Source organism: Anomaloglossus baeobatrachus, chromosome 2 (genome assembly GCF_048569485.1).
Source record: "Anomaloglossus baeobatrachus isolate aAnoBae1 chromosome 2, aAnoBae1.hap1, whole genome shotgun sequence".
Taxonomy (NCBI): Eukaryota; Metazoa; Chordata; class Amphibia; order Anura; family Aromobatidae; genus Anomaloglossus; species Anomaloglossus baeobatrachus.
Genome location: NC_134354.1, coordinates 787,876,921 through 787,896,284, shown reverse-complemented (window position 1 = coordinate 787,896,284; position 19,364 = coordinate 787,876,921). Strand labels below are relative to the sequence as shown.

The window sequence follows — 19,364 nt, the reverse complement described above, 5'->3', positions numbered from 1 at the left end:
AACGAGAGAAGAAAACATGGCTGACAGCGGATCAATGCACACAGCAACTTGTACGAAAATTTTTTTTGGTAATTCTGCCTTGTGGCCACCAGGTGTCGCTGTTGTCCGTCCAGAAATTACAGATCTCTGATATCCCTAAGAATGAATGAAAATGGCAGAAACATCTCTGCTCGCTGTCAGTGAATGGAGACATTTTAGTTTGGTTTTAGAGGCTGGAAACACATTCTGCCCCGATGAGAGGCCGGGACAGGAGGGATCTGTGCACGGTCTACACTGGATGAGATACTGACAAACCTTCAGCTGAGAAAATGTATTCGGTTCTGATGAGTTTTCAGCCCCGTGATGGAAAAAAACAGTATGTTCCCATTCACTGACTGCAAGCAGAGATCCTAGAAATGGTGAGGAGTGAAGACACAAAACATTAAGAAGCTCCGGAGCGTTTCCTCGCACGTCACTTACGTCTCGTATATGTTCATGAGCTGCCGCTCTAGGTTCAGACTGATGCTGTCCAGATAGGCCGCCATCTCTGCCACCACCACGGCCGCGCTCACCCCGTCCTTATCCAGCACCGCCGTGCCACACATGAAGCCTGGAAGGAAAGCGGAGAGTTAGGAGGAAATGACCCGCGACACAAAGAGAAGGAAGGAAGGAAGGAAGGAAGGACGGAAGGAAGGAAGGAAGGAAGGACCGGCCCGCAGCACAAAAAAGAAGGAAGGACCGGCCCGCAGCACAAAAAAGAAGGAAGGACCGGCCCGCAGCACAAAAAAGAAGGAAGGACCGGCCCGCAGCACAAAAAAGAAGGAAGGACCGGCCCGCAGCACAAAAAAGAAGGAAGGACCGGCCCGCAGCACAAAAAAGAAGGAAGGACCGGCCCGCAGCACAAAAAAGAAGGAAGGACCGGCCCGCAGCACAAAAAGGAAGGAAGGAAGGAAGGAAGGAAGGAAGGAACGACCCGCGGCCCAAAAAGGAAGGAAGGAAGGAAGGAAGGAAGGAACGACCCACGGCCCAAAAAGGAAGGAAGGAAGGAACGACCCGCGGCCCAAAAAGGAAGGAAGGAAGGAACAACCCGCGGCCCAAAAAGGAAGGAAGGAACGACCCGCGGCCCAAAAAGGAAGGAAGGAACGACCCGCGGCCCAAAAAGGAAGGAAGGAACGACCCGCGGCCCAAAAAGGAAGGAAGGAACGACCCGCGGCCCAAAAAGGAAGGAAGGAACGACCCGCGGCCCAAAAAGGAAGGAAGGAAGGAAGGAAGGAAGGGCCCAAAAAGAAGGAAGGAAGGGCCCAAAAAGAAGGAAGGAAGGGCCCAAAAAGAAGGAACGGCCCGCAGCCCAAAAAGAAGGAAGGAAGGGCCCAAAAAGAAGGAACGGCCCGCAGCCCAAAAAGAAGGAAGGAAGGGCCCAAAAAGAAGGAAGGAAGGGCCCAAAAAGAAGGAAGGAAGGGCCCAAAAAGAAGGAAGGAAGGGCCCAAAAAGAAGGAAGGAAGGGCCCAAAAAGAAGGAAGGAAGGGCCCAAAAAGAAGGAAGGAAGGGCCCAAAAAGAAGGAAGGAAGGGCCCAAAAAGAAGGAAGGAAGGGCCCAAAAAGAAGGAAGGAACGGCCCAAAAAGAAGGAACGGCTTCCGGCGCAAAAAGAAGGAAGGAAGGAATGACGAGCGGCCCAAAAAGAAAGAGAGGAACCACCCGCGGCACAAAAAGGAAGGCAGGAACGACCGGCGGTCCAAAAAGAAGGAAGGAACGACCGGCAGGCCAAAAAGAAGGAAGGAACGACCGGCGGGCCAAAAAGGAAGGAAGGAATGACCGGCGGGCCAAGAAGAAGGAAGGAACGACCGGCGGGCCAAAAAGAAGAAAGGAACGACCGGCGGGCCAAAAAGAAGGAAGGAACGACGGCATAAATGAAGGAACGACCAGTGTCAATCTCCTGTACATTATATGGCTCCGCTTCTTGGTACAGAGCTGCCCCTACAGCCATGTAACAGTCTCAGGGGCCGGCTAACCTGCAGTAACCACTCCCTGTGTGCAGAGATTGTCCTGTCTCCCTGCAGCGCCCACTACAGGGAAAATAAAGTACTACACAATTCATACTAAAAATCAGTGTGCCCAACTATGGAGACCTCTGAAGAGGGACCTTTGAACATTTTGGGTTTTTCCAGGGCACCAGGACCTCGTGTGTGAAACCACATGCGCCAGGCGTCCTATACGACAGAGGACATTAATGGGGGGGGGGGGGATTCATAACAAAGGGTTTCTAATCCTGATATATATGGGGTCGGGGCAGGAATGGCTGACCTATAGACTCCTCAAAGGCAAACAGGACGGTCTTCTTCTGCTCCAGGAGGGTCTTCACTCGGTTCCCGATCCATTTAAATCCGGGCAGCGTCTCCTGGAAGAGAAGATGGGGATGATAAAGGGAGGATGAGGGGGCCGCCACCATGATTAACCCCTTCACATCATTCAGCATACAAGATGTTAGCAGGTGTATGGAGCGGGGTCGTGGGATGACCAGGACCTGCCGCTAACAATCCGCTCCGCCTGTGACAGTTAAATCCCACTGTCAAACAGCAGCATTCAACACGCACCAACATGGGGGGGCGCCATTTCAAGCGTCCATCAGCGCAGCGGTAAAAAGGGTCGCGGGTCTCCGGTGGGTTGCGATGAGAGGGGGGGGGGGGGGTCTGCTGAGGACCTCCATACGTGCCGTGCTTCAAAGGACACTGTGATTTTCACTAAAAGGCAGCTAAGCTGTGGTATATACTGAGGCACTGCTGTATATACTCTGAGCAGAAGTGATGAGAGGATTGCAGGATAATGAAAAAATATATATATATACACATATAATAAAAATAGAGTTAAGTAAAAAAAAAAAAAAAAAAAGTTTTAAAAAAAATCTGAAAAAAAGTTCACATCACTCCCCTTTTGCCCCATTTACAAATAAAGATAAAAAAAGTTTAGAAAATACACGTGGTATCGCTGTGGTCAGAAACGTCCAAACAGGTTCAATAAACCAAAAAAAAAAAACTTTTTTTTTTTAACTGCAATACCACAAAAAATGCTGTAAGAAACGATGAAAACATCTTCTCTATCCCACCACAAAAATAAAATTCGCCCTGCCTGCTGACGGTCTCCACCCCACCGGACGCACCTCATACTGGAATCCCTCCTTGGAGGCCACAGCGCGGAGGATGGAGGAGGAGACGGCGGTTGCCAGCATGTGGACCTCCTGCACTGCGGATGTCGGAGCCGACCGGTCCCAGCAGAAGAACGTCCACCAGCCGAGGAGCGCGGCCAGCTCGTTACCGGAGAACACCCTCCAGCGGCCCCTGAGGAAGAAACCTGCGGTCAGGCGATGGCTAACACCAGAATCAAGGGTCCCTGTGCACTGGGAATCTGCTGTGCTAAAATCTCCTATCCCTGTGATAAGGCCATCAGATAACACCTCCGGGCAATCAGCCGCCAGCCGTCAGATAACACCTCCGGGCAATCAGCCGTCAGATAACACCTCCGGGCAATCAGCCGTCAGATAACACCTCCGGGCAATCAGCCGTCAGATAACACCTCCGGGCAATCAGCCGTCAGATAACACCTCCGGGCAATCAGCCGTCAGATAACACCTCCGGGCAATCAGCCGTCAGATAACACCTCCGGGCAATCAGCCGTCAGATAACACCTCCGGGCAATCAGCCGTCAGATAACACCTCCGGGCAATCAGCCGTCAGATAACACCTCCGGGCAATCAGCCGTCAGATAACACCTCCGGGCAATCAGCCGTCAGATAACACCTCCGGGCAATCAGCCGTCAGATAACACCTCCGGGCAATCAGCCGTCAGATAACACCTCCGGGCAATCAGCCGTCAGATAACACCTCCGGACAATCAGCCGTCAGATAACACCTCCGGGCAATCAGCCGTCAGATAACACCTCCGGGCAATCAGCCGTCAGATAACACCTCCGGTCAATCAGCCGCCAGCCATCAGAGAACACCTCCGGGCAATCAGCCGCCAGCCATCAGAGAACACCTCCGGGCAATCAGCCGCCAGCCAATGAGATAACACTTCCGGGCAATCTGCCAGCAATCATAACACCCTGATAAATTAAGGGGTTAAAGTATTACACTTCAGTGTGGGACGTTATAACTGTGCGGTGCTTACGAGTCTTGAAGTTCGGCCACGGCCAGGCGGTCAGCATCGGGGTCCGTGGCCAGCACCACCCGGGCGCCCTCCTTCTCTGCCAGCCTGAGCGACAGCTCCTAGGACGAGCAGAGGGCGCGGAGTTACATTGTTATGGGGTGACTCTGTACTGGTCGCTAGGAAATCTGGGTGACTGCCTGTACGGGGGCGACACTGATCGCGGGGTGAGGGGTATTTACCAGCACGCACTCGCCTTCCTCGGGGTTGGGACATCTCACGGTTGTAAAGTTCGGGTCCGGATCCTTCTGCTCGGGGACGGGAATCGGAGGGTTAAAGCCAAAGACGTTGAAGGCCGACTGGACGTAATCGTGGCCGACGCCGTGGAAGGACGTGTGGACGAACCTCAGCCGCGACCGCTGGTTCAGCTCCCTGCGGATCACACCGGGGTCAGCACCACAGACCGCGAGCAATGAGGGTCCCATGAGCAGCGGGGTACCTGTGGAAGCAGAGCGACCGGAGGTCCGCCATGTAGCTGTCGGTGATCGCCTGCAGCGGGTCCCTCATGAGCGGGCTGCTGTCGGCCAGGTTCAGGCTCCAGGATTCGGCCCAGGGATCCGGGTGCTGCTCCACATATTTCAGGATCTCCTTGTCATGGGGGGCGGTGATCTGAGCCCCATTCTCCCAGTACACCTGAGAGCACAGGATCCATTACACCTCGTACTCCAGTCACAGCCAGAGCTGCGCTCACAAAGCTGCTGACCGGTGTACACTGCATTGTGGGACATTTAGTTCTGACGTCCAACAATGCAGTATTTTATGTAAATGCAGAAAACGTGTTCGGATTGTGTTGATGGATTTAAGCAGAATATTGAATGCAGCTCTGGCTGTGATTGGAGAGTCAGCTCAGAGCTACCTCTGACTGAAGCAGAGAGAAGAAATAGTGGAGAAAGCAACTCAACTTTCAGATCATTTTCCAAGGTCCTGAACCAGCAGGGGGCAGCAGTTAGATGTGACGACAGCCAGCGAGCGCAGCTCCGGCCCTGACGACAGCCAGCGAGCGCAGCTCCGGCCCTCCCCGACAGCCAGCGAGCGCAGCTCCGGCCCTCCCCGACAGCCAGCGAGCGCAGCTCCGGCCCTCCCCGACAGCCAGCGAGCGCAGAGCAACGGCCCTGACGACAGCCAGCGAGCGCAGCTCCGGCCCTCCCCGACAGCCAGCGAGCGCAGCTCCGGCCCTCCCCGACAGCCAGCGAGCGCAGCTCCGGCCCTCCCCGACAGCCAGCGAGCGCAGCTCCGGCCCTCCCCGACAGCCAGCGAGCGCAGCTCCGGCCCTCCCCGACAGCCAGCGAGCGCAGCTCCGGCCCTCCCCGACAGCCAGCGAGCGCAGCTCCGGCCCTCCCCGACAGCCAGCGAGCGCAGCTCCGGCCCTCCCCGACAGCCAGCGAGCGCAGCTCCGGCCCTCCCCGACAGCCAGCGAGCGCAGCTCCGGCCCTCCCCGACAGCCAGCGAGCGCAGCTCCGGCCCTCCCCGACAGCCAGCGAGCGCAGCTCCGGCCCTCCCCCGACAGCCAGCGAGCGCAGCTCCGGCCCTCCCCGACAGCCAGCGAGCGCAGCAACGGCCCTGACGACAGCCAGCGAGCGCAGCAACGGCCCTGACGACAGCCAGCGAGCGCAGCAACGGCCCTGACGACAGCCAGCGAGCGCAGCAACGGCCCTGACGACAGCCAGCGAGCGCAGCAACGGCCCTGACGACAGCCAGCGAGTGCAGCAACGGCCCTGACGACAGCCAGCGAGCGCAGCAACGGCCCTGACGACAGCCAGCGAGCGCAGCAACGGCCCTGACGACAGCCAGCGAGCGCAGCAACGGCCCTGACGACAGCCAGCGAGCGCAGCAACGGCCCTGACGACAGCCAGCGAGCGCAGCAACGGCCCTGACGACAGCCAGCGAGCGCAGCAACGGCCCTGACGACAGCCAGCGAGCGCAGCAACGGCCCTGACGACAGCCAGCGAGCGCAGCAACGGACCTGACGACAGCCAGCGAGCGCAGCAACGGACGCGACTGGAGCAGAGACTATGCACTATATAGACGCCCTGTGATAGCTGTGTGGCGTCGTCCATGTCGGGGTGACGCTGCGCCTCACCTTGTACCCGTTGTCCTCTTTGCGATTGTGAGACGCTGTGATCATGACGCCGGCCGCGGCTCGCAGCTTCTGGACGGCGTACGGCTGTCGGGGGAAGAAAGCGGCCATTACTCACAGTCATGGTATAAAACGCGCCGGGCGACGGTGGAGCGGGGAGCGCGGTATGGAGGGAGATCAGCAGCGGCTAATTATACGGGTGCCGCTTATCTACAGAGCAGGATAGGCTAAAACCAACCACAGACCGCACCAAGGGTCTGCCGGGGGCGACACTGGCCGAGGGGTGGAAGAGGGTCAGTACCGCTCCATATCGCAGCCATGCAGGAAAGTGGGGGTGGTACTACAAGACCCAGACCCCTCCCCCACACTCTGGTACTTACCACAAACGGGGTGGGGACATATCTGGAGAAGAGGTACACCGGCGCCCCCCGGCTGAGGAACACGGCCGCTGCCAGCTTAGCCAGTCTGAAAGAGAGGCCACAACACATCAGACCACCCGATACACGGACCTCCACTAAGACCAGTCACAGACGGGATGCAGTGTAAAGCATGGGGGACGCGATGCAGTGTAAAGCATGGGGGGACGCGATGCAGTGTAAAGCATGGGGGGACGCGATGCAGTGTAAAGCATGGGGGGACGCGATGCAGTGTAAAGCATGGGGGACGCGATGCAGTGTAAAGCATGGGGGACGCGATGCAGTGTAAAACATGGGGGACGCGATGCAGTGTAAAACATGGGGGACGCGATGCAGTGTAAAGCATGGGGGACGCGATGCAGTGTAAAGCATGGGGGACGCGATGCAGTGTAAAGCATGGGGGACGCGATGCAGTGTAAAGCATGGGGGACGCGATGCAGTGTAAAGCATGGGGGACGCGATGCAGTGTAAAGCATGGGGGACGCGATGCAGTGTAAAGCATGGGGGACGCGATGCAGTGTAAAGCATGGGGGACGCGATGCAGTGTAAAGCATGGGGGACGCGATGCAGTGTAAAGCATGGGGGACGCGATGCAGTGTAAAGCATGGGGGACGCGATGCAGAGTAAAGCATGGGGGACGCGATGCAGAGTAAAGCATGGGGGACGCGATGCAGAGTAAAGCATGGGGGACGCGATGCAGAGTAAAGCATGGGGGGGGGGGGGGGGGGGGGGGGGGGGGGGGGGGGGGGGGGGGGGGGGGGGGGGGGGGGGGGGGGGGGGGGGGGGGGGGGGGGGGGGGGGGGGGGGGGGGGGGGGGGGAGGGGGGGGGGGGGGGGGGGGGGGGGGGGGGGGGGGGGGGGGGGGGGGGGGGGGGGGGGGGGGGGGGGGGGGGGGGGGGGGGGTGGGGGGGGGGGGGGGGGTGGGGGGGGGGGGGGGGGGGGGGGGGGGGGGGTGGACGCGATGCAGAGTAAAGCATGGGGGACGCGATGCAGAGTAAAGCATGGGGGGACGCGATGCAGAGTAAAGCATGGGGGACGCGATGCAGAGTAAAGCATGGGGACGCGATGCAGAGTAAAGCATGGGGGACGCGATGCAGAGTAAAGCATGGGGGACGCGATGCAGAGTAAAGCATGGGGGACGCGATGCAGAGTAAAGCATGGGGGACGCGATGCAGAGTAAAGCATGGGGGACGCGATGCAGTGTAAAGCATGGGGGACGCGATGCAGTGTAAAGCATGGGGGACGCGATGCAGTGTAAAGCATGGGGGACGCGATGCAGTGTAAAAGCATGGGGGACGCGATGCCAGTGTAAAGCATGCGCCGGCGACCGCCGATGCAGAGTAAAGCATGGGGGACGCGATGCAGACCGTCACACAGCCAGCACTGGGGGACGCGAATGCAGAGTAAGCATGGGGGACGCGATGCAGAGTAAAGCTGGCGGACCGCGACTGTCACGAGCTTACAAGCAGGGGGGACAGCGATTGCAGAGTAAAAGCATGGGGGACGCGATGCGGAGTAAGTAAGCGCGCAGTGAGTGGGGGGGGACGCCGTATGCAGAGTAACAGGGGACCCCCATCATCAAGAGGAGGGTCCGAGGTAGGTTCTGAGGGTATGCCATACAGGACTGATAGGAATACCCCTTTAAAAGGCAACAGGTACCAATGGAGAAGAGCTGAAGTGTAAAGCAGCAGTCACATCCAGAGCTGCAGAACAGTGATTGCAGCTCTGGTGGTGACTGGAGTGCGGTGTATGACCTGTGATAGCGGCGGTGGTCCCGTCCCCGCGGCCCCTTACCTCTGGCTGCTGCAGTTGCTGGCGGCTTGCCCCCGCGTGTCGTACCCGATGACGAGGCCTCGGTGCTTCAGGTCCGGGAGGCTTCTCTCCAGATAGTGGAACATTCCCTGTGAGAGCAGAAACCAGTCAGGACAGGCTGTATACCAGGGGCCCCCGGGTCTGCACCAGTAACGGGCTGGGAAAAGGTGCGGGGACAGGCCGTATACCAGGGGCCCCCGGGTCTGCACCAGTAACGGGCTGGGAAAAGCCGCAGGAACAGGCCGTATACCAGGGGCCACTGGGTGTGCTCCAGTAACGGGCTGGGAAAAGGTGCGGGGACGGGCTGTATACCAGGGGCCTCCGGGTCTGCACCAGTAACGGGCTGGGAAAAGCCGCGGGGACAGGCTGTATACCAGGGGGCCCCCGGGTGTGCACCAGTAACAGGCTGGGAAAAGGTGCGGGGACAGGCTGTATACCAGGGGCCTCCGGGTCTGCACCAGTAACGGGCTGGGAAAAGCCGCGGGGACAGGCTGTATACCAGGGGCCTCCGGGTCTGCACCAGTAACAGGCTGGGAAAAGGCGTGGGGACGGGCTGTATACCAGGGGCCTCCGGGTCTGCACCAGTAACGGGCTGGGAAAAGGCGTGGGGACGGGCTGTATACCAGGGGCCTCCGGGTCTGCACCAGTAACGGGCTGGGAAAAGGTGCGGGGACAGGCTGTATACCAGGGGCCTCCAGGTCTGCACCAGTAACGGGCTGGGAAAAGCCGCGGGGACGGGCTGTATACCAGGGGCCTCCGGGTCTGCACCAGTAACAGGCTGGGAAAAGGCGTGGGGACGGGCTGTATACCAGGGGCCTCCGGGTCTGCACCAGTAACGGGCTGGGAAAAGGTGCGGGGACAGGCTGTATACCAGGGGCCCCCGAGTGTGCACCAGTAACAGGCTGGAAAAGCCGCGGGGACAGGCTGTATACCAGGGGCCCCCGGGTGTGCACCAGTAACGGGCTGGGAAAAGGCACGGGGACAGGCCGTATATCAGGGGTCCACGGGTGTGCACCAGTAACAGGCTAGGAAAAGGCGCGGGGACAGGCTGTATACCAGGGCCCCTGGGTGTGCACCAGTAACAAGCTGGGACAAGCTGCGGGCCAGAGTGTGGGGTCTCAGAGCGTCATTAGTGGAAGAGATCTCCGTGCAGTGCCCCCTAGAGGCAGACATTTAAGAGGGGCCTGGAGCAGGGGTCTCAAACACGCATGTGGCCCCTCCGGCTGCTTCTTGCAGCCCGCTGGCACGTGCGCCCCCTTAACGATCGCGGCCGGTGCAGGGGCTGCAGCTGTCACTGCTCACTGTTTTATTGGCGCTGCACAGTGAAGCTCTCCCTGCTTAATTATTCCAATGGCAGCCGCTGGCCAATCAGAGGCGAGCAGCTGATGCTTATGACGTCACCTTCTCGGCTGCCATTGGAACAGTGCAGAGAGCTTGACTGTGCGGCTGCAAAATGCTCATCTGAATTTCAGATGAAGCGCTGACAGCGGCCGCAGCAGTCAGGAGGAGGGTCGTGCTTGCGATCTGCAAGAAGCAGGGGGGGAGGGGGGGAGTGAGAGTGATTGAGAGAGAGAACGGGCTCATTACTACAAGATGGGGACAAGGACGGGCCCATTACTACAAGATGGGGACAAGGACGGGCCCATTACTACAAGATGGGGACAAGGACGGGCACATTACTACAAGATGAGGGCAGGATGGGCCCATTACTACAAGATGGGGGCAAGGACGGGCCCATTACTACAAGATGGGGACAAGGACGGGCCCATTACTACAAGATGGGGACAAGGACGGGCCCATTACTACAAGATGGGGACAAGGACGGGCCCATTACTACAAGATGGGGACAAGGACGGGCCCATTACTACAAGATGGGGACAAGGACGGGCCCATTACTACAAGATGGGGACAAGGACGGGCCCATTACTACAAGATGGGGACAAGGACGGGCCCATTACTACAAGATGGGGACAAGGACGGGCCCATTACTACAAGATGGGGACAAGGACGGGCACATTACTACAAGATGGGGACAAGGACGGGCCCATTACTACAAGATGGGGACAAGGACGGGCACATTACTACAAGATGGGGACAAGGACGGGCACATTACTACAAGATGGGGACAAGGACGGGCCCATTACTACAAGATGGGGGCAAGGACGGGCCCATTACTACAAGATGGGGACAAGGACGGGCACATTACTACAGGATGAGGGCAAGGACGGGCACATTACTACAGGATGAGGGCAAGGACGGGCACATTACTACAGGATGAGGGCAAGGCTGGGCACATTACTACAGGATGAGGGCAGGATGGGCACATTACTACAGGATGAGGGCAGGATGGGCACATTACTACAGGATGAGGGCAGGATGGGCACATTACTACAGGATGAGGGCAAGGCTGGGCACATTACTACAAGATGGGGACATTACTAAAAGATGTTGATCAAAAAAAAAAAAAATTAATGACATTTTTTACCAAATTTTTTTGTTACAAAACAGTGATTCCAATAAAAGTCACTTCGTCCAGTAAAGAATGCGCCCCCCCCCCCATATTATTTCCAAGTGCGCCCCCTATACCCAGCAGAGTTTGAGACCCCTGGCCTGGAGGAGAGGTGGGCAGTGGCTGGGGGCTCCTACTCCTCCGGGGTTACAGAGTAGCTGATGGCAGTGGACGGCACCAGAACTGGATCCAGCAGGAAGCGACGTCTGAGTGATATATCAGCCCGTGCACACACAGCGCTCCCTGCTCCCCCCCCGCCCCCACCTCCGCAGCACCTCGGAAGGTCACATGCTAAATATAAGTCGGGTTGTGATCTGCTCCAGGCGCGGAGCGAGGACAGATAGTGTCTCCCGGGCACATGCGGCACCGGCGAGGACACACACTGTCACACCGGCCGGGTACCACCGCTCCCAGCACCGGCTCAGAGGGGAGCGAGCACACAAAACGCTCCGCTTGCTGTCAGTGGACACGGCCGGCCCTCACCTGTGTGGTCTGTATGATGGTCAGGTCATTGATCCTGGAGAAGCCGGCCCCCATGGCGGAGCGCAGCCCGGCCGTGCCGAACGTCATCCGCGAGCACAGCCGCTCCCGCAGCTCCTTGTTCTTCCCATCCTGCAGCAGAGACTCGATCTGACCTTTGGTTTTGGGGTTCTGTTAAAAGGAAGAAACGAAAGGGGGTCACCCTCAGATGGCAGCGGGAAACTACAGGAAAGGGGAAAAGTCTATGGGCTGCGCCTCCTCCCCTCTCACAGCACACCAGGGCTGCGATCCTGCAGCTGCATCCCCCCTCCTCCGCCCATGGATTATCAATAAACTAAGGAGGGCTATGAACAAATTCACCCTGCACCGATGGAAGAGGAAGCAGTCAGCGAGTGCGAGATCAGGCCGGCAGAAGAGGGAAGCAGTCAGCGAGTGCGAGATCAGGCCGGCAGAAGGGGGAAGCAGTCAGCGAGTGCGAGATCAGGACGGCAGAAGGGGAAAGCAGTCAGCGAGATCAGGCCGGCAGAAGGGGGAAGCAGTCAGCGAGCGCGAGAACCGCCGGCAGAAGAGGAAGCAGTCAGCAAGAGCGAGATCAGGCCGGCAGAAGAGGAAGCAGTCAGCGAGTGCGAGATCAGGCCGGCAGAAGAGGAAGCAGTCAGCGAGTGCGAGATCAGGCCGGCAGAAGAGGAAGCAGTCAGCGAGTGCGAGATCAGGCCGGCAGAAGAGGGAAGCAGTCAGCGAGTGCGAGATCAGGCCGGCAGAAGAGGAAGCAGTCAGCGAGTGCGAGATCAGGCCGGCAGAAGAGGGAAGCAGTCAGCGAGTGCGAGATCAGGCCGGCAGAAGAGGAAGCAGTCAGCGAGTGCGAGATCAGGCCGGCAGAAGAGAGAAGCAGTCAGCGAGCACGAGAACCGCCGGCAGAAGAGGAAGCAGTCGGCAAGAGCGAGATCAGGCCGGCAGAAGAGGAAGCAGTCAGCGAGTGCGAGATCAGGCCGGCAGAAGAGGAAGCAGTCAGCGAGTGCGAGATCAGGCCGGCAGAAGAGAGAAGCAGTCAGCGAGCACGAGAACCGCCGGCAGAAGAGGAAGCAGTCGGCAAGAGCGAGATCAGGCCGGCAGAAGAGGAAGCAGTCAGCGAGTGCGAGATCAGGCCGGCAGAAGAGGGAAGCAGTCAGCGAGCACGAGAACCGCCGGCAGAAGAAGAAGCAGTCAGCAAGAGCGAGATCAGGCCGGCAGAAGAGGAAGCAGTCAGCGAGTGCGAGATCAGGCCGGCAGAAGAGGAAGCAGTCAGCAAGAGCGAGATCAGGCCGGCAGAAGAGGAAGCAGTCAGCGAGTGCGAGATCAGGCCGGGAGAAGAGGAAGCAGTCAGCGAGTGCGAGATCAGGCCGGCAGAAGAGGAAGCAGTCAGCGAGTGCGAGATCAGGCCGGGAGAAGAGGAAGCAGTCAGCGAGTGCGAGATCAGGCCGGCAGAAGAGGGAAGCAGTCAGCGAGCACGAGAACCGCCAGCAGAAGAGGAAGCAGTCGGCAAGAGCGAGATCAGGCCGGCAGAAGAAGAGGAATCAGTCGGCAAGTGCGAGATCAGGCAGGCAGAAGGGGAAGCAGTCAGCGAGTGCGAGATCAGGCCGGCAGAAGAGGGAAGCAGTCAGCGAGTGCGAGAGCAGGCCGGCAGAAGAGGGAAGCAGTCAGCGAGTGCGAGATCAGGCCGGCAGAAGGGGGAAGCAGTCAGCGAGTGCGAGATCAGGCCGGCAGAAGGGGGAAGCAGTCAGCGAGTGCGAGATCAGGCCGGCAGAAGGGGGAAGCAGTCAGCGAGTGCGAGATCAGGCCGGCAGAAGAGGAAGCAGTCAGCGAGTGCGAGATCAGGCCGGCAGAAGGGGGAAGCAGTCAGCGAGTGCGAGATCAGGCCGGCAGAAGGGGGAAGCAGTCAGCGAGTACGAGATCAGGCCGGCAGAAGGGGGAAGCAGTCAGCGAGTGCGAGATCAGGCCGGCAGAAGGGGGAAGCAGTCAGCGAGTGCGAGATCAGGCCGGCAGAAGGGGGAAGCAGTCAGCGAGTGCGAGATCAGGCCGGCAGAAGGGGGAAGCAGTCAGCGAGCGCAAGATCAGGCCGGCAGTAGATGAAGCAGTCAGCAAGAGCGAGATCAGGCCGGCAGAAGGGGAAGCAGTCAGCGAGCGCAAGATCAGGCCGGCAGAAGGGGAAGCAGTCAGCGAGCGCAAGATCAGGCCGGCAGAAGAGGAAGCAGTCGGCAAGAGCGAGATCAGGCCAGGAGAAGGGGAAGCAGTCAGCGAGCGCGAGATCAGGCCGGCAGAAGAGGAAGCAGTCAGCGAGCGCGAGATCAGGCAGCCAGAAGAGGAAGCAGTCAGCGAGCGCGAGATCAGGCAGCCAGAAGAGGAAGCAGTCAGCGAGCGCGAGATCAGGCAGCCAGAAGAGGAAGCAGTTAGCGAGCGCGAGATCAGGCCGCCATTAGAGGAAGCAGTCAGCGAGTGCGAGATGAGGCCGGCCGAAGAGCAAGATGGGGGAGTGGCAAGCAGTTACACACGTTGGGATTTTTTGTGGTTGAATGTAGTGATTGTAAAGACGTCACCTCGTGACCTAAACCTTATTATAAACCCTGAGGACTGAATTCAAACAAACACGACTCCGCCCCCGAGCACAGCCGCTACACAAGATTACCACACGACTCCGCCCCCGAGCACAGCTGCTACACAAGATTACAACACGACTCCTCCCTCGAGCACAAGCGCTACACAAAAGATTACCACACGACTCTGCCCACAAGCGGTACACAAGATTACCACACGACTCCGCCCCCGAGCGCTACAAAAGATTACCACACGACTCCGCCCCCGAGCGCTACACAAGATTACCACACGACTCCGCCCCCGAGCGCTACACAAGATTACCACACGACTCCGCCCCCGAGCGCTACACAAGATTACCACACGACTCCGCCCCCGAGCGCTACACAAGATTACCACACGACTCCGCCCCCGAGCGCTACACAAGATTACCACACGACTCCGCCCCCGAGCGCTACACAAGATTACCACACGACTCTGCCCCCGAGCGCTACACAAGATTACCACACGACTCTGCCCCCGAGCGCTACACAAGATTACCACACGACTCTGCCCCCGAGCGCTACACAAGATTACCACACGACTCCGCCCCCGAGCGCTACACAAGATTACCACACTACTCCGCCCCCGAGCACAACCGCTACACAAGATTACCACACGACTCCGCCCCCGAGCACAACCGCTACACAAGATTCTAACAACTCCGCCCCGAGCACAAGCGCTACACAAAATTACAACATAACTCCGCCTCAAACACATTTCTGAAAAGGAAATATTAAAAAACACCAGAGTACAGCCACAACATAGGATAATAAAGTGACAAAGATAAGACCCCACCCCTGAGCACAGCCTCCACATGAGAAAAATAGGCCTCTGTACAGGTATAAGACCCCACCCTCGAGTACAGCCTCCACATGAGAATAAGCCTCTGTACAGGTATAATAAGACCCCACCCTCGAGTACAGCCTCTATACAAGTGTACAATAAGATTCTAACCCCGAGTGCAGCATCCATACAGGCAGATTAGACCCCATCCCCGAGTGCAGCCTCTATACATGTGTAGTATAAGACTCCGCCCCCGAGTGCAGCCTCTATACATGTGTAGTATAAGACTCCGCCCCCGAGTGCAGCCTCTATACATGTGTATAATAAGACTCCGCCCCCGAGTGCAGCCTCTATACATGTGTATAATAAGACTCCGCCCCCGAGTACAGCCTCTATACATGTGTATAATAAGACTCCGCCCCCGAGTGCAGCCTCTATACATGTGTATAATAAGACTCCGCCCCCGAGTGCAGCCTCTATACATGTGTATAATAAGACTCCGCCCCCGAGTGCAGCCTCTATACATGTGTAGTATAAGACTCCGCCCCCGAGTGCAGCCTCTATACATGTGTAGTATAAGACTCCGCCCCCGAGTGCAGCCTCTATACATGTGTATAATAAGACTCCGCCCCCGAGTGCAGCCTCTATACATGTGTATAATAAGACTCCGCCCCCCGAGTGCAGCCTCTATACATGTGTATAACAAGACTCCGCCCCCCCGAGTGCAGCCTCTATACATGTGTATAATAAGACTCCGCCCCCCGAGTGCAGCCTCTATACATGTGTATAATAAGACTCCGCCCCCGAGTGCAGCCTCTATACATGTGTATAATAAGACTCCGCCCCCGAGTGCAGCCTCTATACATGTGTATAAGACTCCGCCCCCGAGTGCAGCCTCTATACATGTGTAGTATAAGACTCCGCCCCCGAGTGCAGCCTCTATACATGTGTATAATAAGACTCCGCCCCCGAGTGCAGCCTCTATACATGTGTATAATAAGACTCCGCCCCCCCGAGTGCAGCCTCTATACATGTGTATAATAAGACTCCGCCCCCCCGAGTGCAGCCTCTATACATGTGTATAATAAGACTCCGCCCCCCCCGAGTGCAGCCTCTATACATGTGTATAATAAGACTCCGCCCCCCCGAGTGCAGCCTCTATACGTGTATAATAAGACTCCGCCCCCGAGTGCAGCCTCTATACATGTGTATAATAAGACTCCGCCCCCGAGTGCAGCCTCTATACATGTGTATAATAAGACTCCGCCCCCGAGTGCAGCCTCTATACATGTGTATAATAAGACTCCGCCCCCGAGTGCAGCCTCTATACATGTGTATAATAAGACTCCGCCCCCGAGTGCAGCCTCTATACGTGTATAATAAGACTCCGCCCCCGAGTGCAGCCTCTATACATGTGTATAATAAGACTCCGCCCCCGAGTGCAGCCTCTATACGTGTATAATAAGACTCCGCCCCCGAGTGCAGCCTCTATACAAGTGTATAATAAGACTCCGCCCCCGAGTACAGCCTCTATACATGTGTATAATAAGACTCCGCCCCCGAGTACAGCCTCTATACATGTGTATAATAAGACTCCGCCCCGAGTGCAGCCTCTATACATGTGTATAATAAGACTCCGCCCCGAGTACAGCCTCTATACATGTGTATAATAAGACTCCGCCCCCGAGTACAGTCTCTATACATGTGTATAATAAGACTCCGCCCCCGAGTACAGCCTCTATACATGTGTATAAGACTCCACCCGAGTACAGCCTCTATACATGTGTATAATAAGACTCCGCCCCCGAGTGCAGCCTCTATACATGTGTATAATAAGACTCCGCCCCCGAGTGCAGCCTCTATACATGTGTATAATAAGACTCCGCCCCGAGTGCAGCCTCTATACATGTGTATAATAAGACTCCGCCCCGAGTACAGCCTCTATACATGTGTATAATAAGACTCCGCCCCCGAGTACAGCCTCTATACATGTGTATAATAAGACTCCGCCCCCGAGTACAGCCTCTATACATGTGTATAATAAGACTCCGCCCCCGAGTACAGCCTCTATACATGTGTATAAGACTCCACCCGAGTACAGCCTCTATACATGTGTATAATAAGACTCCGCCCCCGAGTGCAGCCTCTATACATGTGTATAATAAGACTCCGCCCCGAGTGCAGCCTCTATACATGTGTATAATAAGACTCCGCCCCGAGTACAGCCTCTATACATGTGTATAATAAGACTCCGCCCCCGAGTACAGCCTCTATACATGTGTATAATAAGACTCCGCCCCCGAGTACAGCCTCTATACATGTGTATAAGACTCCACCCGAGTACAGCCTCTATACATGTGTATAATAAGACTCCGCCCCCGAGTGCAGCCTCTATACATGTGTATAATAAGACTCCGCCCCCGAGTGCAGCCTCTATACATGTGTATAATAAGACTCCGCCCCCGAGTGCAGCCTCTATACATGTGTATAATAAGACTCCGCCCCCGAGTACAGCCTCTATACATGTGTATAAGACTCCACCCGAGTACAGCCTCTATACATGTGTATAATAAGACTCCGCCCCCGAGTACAGCCTCTATACATGTGTATAAGACTCCGCCCCCGAGTGCAGCCTCTATACAAGTGTATAATAAGACTCCGCCCCCGAGTGCAGCCTCTATACAGGTGTATAATAAGACTCCGCCCCCGAGTGCAGCCTCTATACATGTGTATAATAAGACTCCGCCCCCGAGTACAGCCTCTATACATGTGTATAATAAGACTCCGCCCCCGAGTGCAGCCTCTATACATGTGTATAAGACTCCCCCCGAGTACAGCCTCTATACATGTGTATAATAAGACTCCACCCGAGTACAGCCTCTATACATGTGTATAATAAGACTCCGCCCCGAGTGCAGCCTCTTTACATGTGTATAATAAGACTCCGCCCCGAGTACAGCCTCTATACATGTGTATAATAAGACTCCGCCCCCGAGTACAGCCTCTATACATGTGTATAATAAGACTCCGCCCCCGAGTGCAGCCTCTATACATGTGTATAATAAGACTCCGCCCCCGAGTACAGCCTCTATACATGTGAATAATAAGACTCCGCCCCCGAGTACAGCCTCTATACATGTGTATAATAAGACTCCGCCCCCGAGTACAGCCTCTATACATGTGTATAATAAGACTCCGCCCCCGAGTACAGCCTCTATACATGTGTATAAGACTCCACCCGAGTACAGCCTCTATACATGTGTATAATAAGACTCCGCCCCGAGTACAGCCTCTATACATGTGTATAATAAGACTCCACCCGAGTGCAGCCTCTATACGTGTGTATAATAAGACTCCGCCCCGAGTACAGCCTCTATACATGTGTACAATAAGACTCCGCCCCCGAGTGCAGCCTCTATACATGTGTATAATAAGACTCCGCCCCCGAGTGCAGCCTCTATACATGTGTATAATAAGACTCCGCCCCCGAGTACAGCCTCTATACATGTGTATAATAAGACTCCACCCGAGTACAGCCTCTATACATGTGTATAAGACTCCACCCGAGTACAGCCTCTATACATGTGTATAATAAGACTCCGCCCCGAGTACAGCCTCTATACATGTGTATAATAAGACTCCGCCCCGAGTACAGCCTCTATACATGTGTATAAGACTCCGCCCCCGAGTACAGCCTCTATACATGTGTATAATAAGACTCCGCCCCCGAGTGCAGCCTCTATACATGTGTATAATAAGACTCCGCCCCCGAGTACAGCCTCTATACATGTGTATAAGACTCCACCCGAGTACAGCCTCTATACATGTGTATAAGACTCCACCCGAGTACAGCCTCTATACATGTGTATAATAAGACTCCACCCCGAGTACAGCCTCTATACATGTGTATAATAAGACTCCGCCCCCGAGTGCAGCCTCTATACGTGTGTATAATAAGACTCCGCCCCGAGTACAGCCTCTATACATGTGTATAATAAGACTCCGCCCCCGAGTACAGCCTCTATACATGTGTATAATAAGACTCCGCCCCCGAGTACAGCCTCTATACATGTGTATAAGACTCCACCCGAGTACAGCCTCTATACATGTGTATAATAAGACTCCGCCCCCCGAGTGCAGCCTCTATACATGTGTATAATAAGACTCCGCCCCCCGAGTGCAGCCTCTATACATGTGTATAATAAGACTCCGCCCCCGAGTGCAGCCTCTATACATGTGTATAATAAGACTCCGCCCCCGAGTGCAGCCTCTATACATGTGTATAATAAGACTCCGCCCCCGAGTACAGCCTCTATACATGTGTATAATAAGACTCCACCCGAGTACAGCCTCTATACATGTGTATAAGACTCCACCCGAGTGCAGCCTCTATACATGTGTATAATAAGACTCCGCCCCGAGTACAGCCTCTATACATGTGTATAATAAGACTCCGCCCCGAGTACAGCCTCTATACATGTGTATAAGACTCCGCCCCCGA

General features: G+C 56.5%; 1 protein-coding gene across 1 annotated transcript in view; it reads right to left on the bottom strand.

Moving 5' to 3' along the window:
- Positions 1 to 19,364, bottom strand: part of PGM2L1 (phosphoglucomutase 2 like 1) — a 37,456-nt gene that overhangs the window by 5,809 nt on the left and 12,283 nt on the right. The window contains exons 2-11 of the mRNA XM_075337649.1: positions 11,474 to 11,641; positions 8,464 to 8,570; positions 6,635 to 6,719; positions 6,258 to 6,341; positions 4,617 to 4,810; positions 4,360 to 4,549; positions 4,142 to 4,239; positions 3,135 to 3,312; positions 2,282 to 2,375; positions 460 to 589 (exon numbers count right to left, since the gene is read on the bottom strand). Coding sequence (XP_075193764.1) covers positions 460 to 589; positions 2,282 to 2,375; positions 3,135 to 3,312; positions 4,142 to 4,239; positions 4,360 to 4,549; positions 4,617 to 4,810; positions 6,258 to 6,341; positions 6,635 to 6,719; positions 8,464 to 8,570; positions 11,474 to 11,641 — 1,328 coding nt within the window. The remainder of the gene's footprint in view (positions 1 to 459; positions 590 to 2,281; positions 2,376 to 3,134; positions 3,313 to 4,141; positions 4,240 to 4,359; positions 4,550 to 4,616; positions 4,811 to 6,257; positions 6,342 to 6,634; positions 6,720 to 8,463; positions 8,571 to 11,473; positions 11,642 to 19,364) is intronic.